The sequence below is a fragment of the Mastomys coucha genome, unplaced genomic scaffold (genome assembly GCF_008632895.1).
Source record: "Mastomys coucha isolate ucsf_1 unplaced genomic scaffold, UCSF_Mcou_1 pScaffold22, whole genome shotgun sequence".
Lineage (NCBI taxonomy): Eukaryota > Metazoa > Chordata > Mammalia > Rodentia > Muridae > Mastomys > Mastomys coucha.
The window spans coordinates 132,267,819-132,273,585 of NW_022196905.1; the positions used below are offsets into that span (position 1 = coordinate 132,267,819).

General features: G+C 44.6%; 1 protein-coding gene across 2 annotated transcripts in view; it reads left to right on the plus strand.

Annotated features, from left to right (window-relative positions):
* The window catches only part of Zscan21 (zinc finger and SCAN domain containing 21), a 15,796-nt gene that overhangs the window by 3,473 nt on the left and 6,556 nt on the right, over positions 1-5,767 (plus strand). For both annotated transcript variants that reach the window (XM_031338437.1, XM_031338439.1), the window contains exons 2-3: positions 1,284-1,995; positions 2,649-2,841. In XM_031338437.1, coding sequence (XP_031194297.1) covers positions 1,366-1,995; positions 2,649-2,841 — 823 coding nt within the window. In that variant the 5' untranslated portion in view covers positions 1,284-1,365. The remainder of the gene's footprint in view (positions 1-1,283; positions 1,996-2,648; positions 2,842-5,767) is intronic.

The following is a 5,767-nucleotide window of genomic DNA, read 5'->3' on the forward strand; positions in this document are numbered from 1 at the left end:
AAAAAAAAGAATATCATCTCCTTAAAGTAAGTCAGGTAAAATTCAATGTGTATCCACTATTTTTGTTTTTAAATTTTTGTTCATCTACTCCACTTTCGAGCTATTTTCCTAACTCTTATACTCCATTATATTTAATAAGCTAGGTAATTCCAGACTGGAACATACATGTTCATGCTGACAAACACAGTCATTTGACTAGTCTACTTTATGTTCAGACAGTATTAAATAACTTGCTGAAATCATAGAAACTAAGATACCTATAGTCGTAAGATATGAAACAGTATTTGTAGCAAAGATCTAATTGTAAAAGTATGTCACTTTTAGGGAAAATAGACATATCTCAGTCAAGTGAAAGTAGGGTCTACTTAGCTGATTCCAGAGTGATTTCAAACAATATATACTTTACTAATTTTGTGTGTATTACTTCTACAAAGTAATAGGCTTCATTTTGATACTTCATGCATACCTTCTTAGTTACTTGTATTGTAAGAGACACCATGACTAAGCCAACTCTTATAAAAGAAAGTATTTAATTAAAAGCTGGTTTACTGTTTCAGAGGTTAGGTCCACTATCATCCTGGCAGGAAGCATGGTGGTATTCACATAGACACTGGAGCAGTAGCTGGGAGCTTTGCTCTGGTCTGTAGGCAGAGAGAGAAACACTGGGCCTAGTGTGAGCTGTTGAAACCTCAGAGTCCACCCCCATGACACATTTCTACCAGTGAGGCCACACCTCCTACTCCTTCTAATCCTTCCAAGTAGTACAGTCTCTGAGCCTCTAGGGGGCCATTCTTATTCATATAATCATAACACATAGAACTGCTTTAATCATACTCAGTTCTGAGTTCCTTTTTTTGTCCCCTCATACTCTCCTTCCACATCCCTTTACTTTGATGTCTAGTCCCACTCTTCACATTCCACATAGGAGGGAGAATGCTTATTTTAGGAGTTTGGATTAATGTGATAATCTCCATTTCCATCCATTTTCCTATAAAAGACATTTCTGAACAATTGTTATATGTGTGTGTGTGTGTGTGTGTGTGTGTGTGTGTGATGCATATGTGGTCAGAGGACAATTTGCACAAGTTGGTTCTTTCCATATACCACTGTGTGGGTCACAAGGGCCAAACCAGGCCTAGCAGCAAGCACTTTGATCCACTGAGCCATCCTACCACCTCTGAACAATACTCTTTATATGGTAGTTGACTGGTGGCCCTTTTAATAAAGACCAGAAAAACATGTTTTCATTTTTTGATAATTTTATGGCAACTATGTTTTTGTAGGTTTGAAGTGTGGTACTTTAAGAACCAGAAACCCAAAGGCACCAGGTCTACTCTAAGAGTCCTGCTGGTTCTGGAATCTGTGATGACCAAGGTGGTGGGCATGGCCACAGTTCTGGGCCCCAGGCCACCTCAGGAGCCTATGGGACCTTTGCCCATTAAAGTAGAAGAGGACGAAGAGAAAGACAAGTGCCACCCTAGCGTAGAGCTATCCCGTAAGCGCTTCAGACAGTCTGGGAACCATGACACTCTTGAGCCAATGGGACCTTCAACCATTAAAGCTGAAGAGGATGAAAACAAGGACAAGTGCCGTCCTAGCCTGGAGCTATCCCGTAAAAGCTTCAAGCAGTTTGGGTACCAAGACACTCTTGAGCAGTTGGGACCTTCGACCATTAAAGCTGAAGAGGATGAAGAGAAGGACAAGGGCCGTCCTAGCCTAGAGATATCCCGACAGCGCTTCAGGCAGTTTGGGTACCATGATACTCCTGGGCCCCGAGAGGCACTAAGCCAGCTTCGGGTGCTCTGCTGTGAGTGGCTACAGCCAGAGATCCACACCAAGGAGCAGATTCTAGAGCTACTGGTTCTGGAGCAGTTCCTGACCATCCTGCCCCGGGAGCTCCAGGCCTGGGTACAGCAGCACTGCCCTGAGAGTGCAGAGGAGGCCGTCACTCTCCTGGAAGACCTGGAGCAAGAACTGGATGAACCAGGATTGCAGGTGGGCAGGAAACCATCAGATGTTAGGAGTAGGCAGGAATTGAGGCTTGTCCTTCTGTTGTATGCAAAATTGTCCCTGGGGAGGTGCAATATATACATCTCACCCCAAATAGGGAGTTCATGGAGGACCGTACAGATACCACCAAAGTCCAACTTGGTAAACTTGGACTTTGATTGGGGTTTTATTTGGGTTACTTAACCATAGCCCACCCCAGCATTTGTGGCAGATCACAGATCAGCTGGATTCCTGGAGCATACTCACTGCACAGCAGGTTGGAGAGTGGAGTGTGAGGTGGCTCAGCTGCTCTGTATGTCCTTTGCAGCTCTGTCCCTAGTCTCAGAGGAGTTCTAGCTGTTATTGCTTATCCTGGCAGGAAGGAACCTACTAAGTCTGGTCAGGTTCAGGGACTTCCTGAAGCTAGTTTAAGTTGTTTACCTTTCTATAGGATGGAAGGCAGATTCAACACTGTCCAAGATCAGCCAAACAGGAGCTTCTGGGGAGCTGGATCATGTTTCTCCCTGTTGTCTGCTCCTATCCTGAAGTAACCATGGGAACCAAGTGGGTTCTCCTAAAAGTTCTGCATAGCTCGCCTGAGCTTTTTCTCATTCTTGAGTCAGCAGTGCACACACCTAGCCATTTCTTACTGTCTCTAGGTTTCATCTCCTCCAAGTGAACAGAAGCAGTCTTGGGAGAAAATGTCAACTTCAGGAACTGCAATGGAGTCCTTAAGCAGTACTGAGACCCAACCTGTGGATGCCAGCCCTAAATATGAGTTTTGGGGGCCCCTGTACATCCAGGAGACTGGTGAGGAGGAGGTTTTCACTCAGGATCCAAGAAAGCGCCAAGGTAAGGACCCTCTCAGTGTTCCGAGAAATCTATAACTCTAGGTGAGAGGTGACCTCTAGATCGACCTGACTGGTAGAGTAAGTAGACTAGGCAGAAGGCATGCACTTTCCTCTCCCAAACCCTATTGCCTTGGACAGTTTCCCAGCACTAGGCCAGGCAACATGCTTGCAGAGGGTTGAGCAGAGAGAACTCGGTTTTAAAAAGGGAGACTGGTTGAGAGATAAGGACAGGTTGGATGAGTCAATGTAGCACTAAGCTGGATGACAGTGGCAAGGTATGGCTGCCTGTGAGCCTGAAGAGGGAAGAAGGAAGACCTGTTATTATCAGATAAGGGCTGAGCCTTGATAGGGAAGGAGAGAGTCACATGCCAGGAGCCCTGCTCCAGGTTTTGTCATTAGGTGAAGAGAAAATGTAATAGCCTCATTGTTGCACTTACATTGTTTGGTGTACCCACTGGCAGAGTCAGGCACAGCTGGGCAACATGAAAAGTGTTTAGGCTTGAGGGTAGTTTCCTAGGATACAGAGCAGGACAGACTAGGTCTGGAAAAGGTCAAACCTTTTTGAACCTCTGCAGACTTCAGAGGTCAAAAGCTAGGTTAGGGGCTGGAAATGCAGTTCACTTTGTAGAGTGCTGGAGTAGCCCTGGGTTCTATCCCCTGTACCAATTAAACCATATGTGGTGGTGCACACCTGCAACCCCAGCACTCACATTCAGAGTCAGCCTTGGCTACATGGAGAATTCAAGACCAGACTGGGTTTCTTGAGACTTTGTCTCAAAAAAAAGTACATTAGGGCACCTAGCAGTTCCCTAGCTCAGATCTCCACAGATCATGGTGTTCATAACAGACTTATTTTATACTGGTAGTTTCTGTTCTTATATACCTTCATTTAGGTGGAGTAAAAATATCTGCAAAGAATAATCAAATTTGCCGGGTGGTGGTGGCGCACACCTTTAATCCCAGCACTTGGGAGGCAGAGGCAGGCGGATTTCTGAGTTCGAGGACAGCCTGGTCTACAGAGTGAGTTCCAGGACAGCCAGGGCTATATAGAGAAACCCTGTCTCAAAAAAAAAGAATAATCAAATTTACATGTTGGTGAAAATGTAGCACATTGTTCCAAATCTTGTTATTACCATTTTCCATGGATACAGTATATTCATGAGCAGAGCCATAGCCCTGAGAAATTGCCTGAATTGCTTAAAATGTCCTAGACACTTGAAATTCCCTCTTGGAAACAAAGTTTGGGTTTTTTTGTTTATTTATTTGTTTGTTTGTAAAGATTTATTTATTTTGTGTATATGAGTACACTGTAGCTATACAGATGGTTGTGAGCCTTCATGTGGTTGTTGGGAATTGAATTCTAGGACCTCTGCTCACTCCAGTCGGCTCCGTTTGTTCCTGCCCAAAGATTTTTTTTTTTTTTTTTTTTTTGGTTTTTTTCAAGACAGGGTTTCTCTGTGTAGCCCTGGCTGTCCTGGAACTCACTCTGTAGACCAGGCTGGCCTCGAACTCAGAAATCTGCCTGCCTCTGCCTCCCAAGTGCTGGGATTAAAGGCGTGTGCCACCACCGCCTGGCGATTTTTTTACTATTATACATAAGTTCACTGTAGCTGTCTTCAGACATACCAGAAGAGGGCCACCATGTGATAGCTGGGATTTGAACTCAGGATCTTTGGAAGAGCAGTTGGTGCTCTTACCTGCTGAGCCATCTCTCCAGCCCAGAAACAAAGTTTTGAGCCCTGTTGAAAATATATTCTCATGCCAGGCATGATGACACATACCTTTAGTTCTAGCACTCAGGAGGCAGAGGCAGGTATGATCTCTATGCAGGCCAGCCTGGTCTATAGAGTATGTTTCAAAATAGCCAGTGATGTAGAGAGACCCTGTCTCAAAAAGAATAAAACAAACAAAAAGCTATTCTTAGGGCTGGAGATATGGCTTAGCAGTTAGGAGCAGTAGCCTCTCTCAGAAGACCCTGGTCTAGCACCTTGAGTGGCTAGCAGCTGCCTTTAACTAGTTCCTATGCTTCCAGCACTCCGTTAACTAGTTCCTATGCTTCCAGCACTCCTTTAACTAGTTCCTATGCTTCCAGCACTCCGTTAACTAGTTCCTATGCTTCCAGCACTCCTTTAACTAGTTCCTATGCTTCCAGCACTCCGTTAACTAGTTCCTATGCTTCCAGCACTCCGTTAACTAGTTCCTATGCTTCCAGCACTCCGTTAACTAGTTCCTATGCTTCCAGCACTCCGTTAACTAGTTCCTATGCTTCCAGCACCCTTCTGCTCTCTAGAGACACCTGCACATACGGGATGCACATTCAGACAGGCAGGCACATAAATCAAAATGATTGTTTAAAAAATGTACATCTTGAGCTGGAGAGATGGCCAGAGGTTAAGAGCACTGACTGCTCTTCCAGAGGTCCTGAGTTCAATTCTCAGAAACCACATGGTGGCTCACAACCATCTGCAATGGGACTCGATGGCCTCTTCTGGAGTGTGTCTGACAACTGTAATGTACTCATATACATAAAATAAATAAATCTTATAAAAAATGTCCACCTTAGGGACTGACAGGATGGCTCAGCAGTTAAAATGCTTGCTCTAAAAGCGTGGTTACCTGAGTTCCATCTCTGAAACCTAGATGATAGAAGGAGAGAACTGACCTCCACTCGCACTGTTGCAGGAATGCCTACATACACACAATAATTACTTCTATTTATTAATTAACTTACTCTTATTTGGGCAGGGTCTCACTGTGTGGTCTTGGCGACCTAGAACTCACTACATAGACCAAGCTGGCCTCAAACTCAGAGAAATCATATTCTCTGAGAAACGTAAAAACTAGACTGTTAAAAAAAAAATCTAAAGCCAGGTAGTGGTGGCACATGCCTTTAATCCCAGCACTTGGGAGGCAGAGGCAGGCAGATT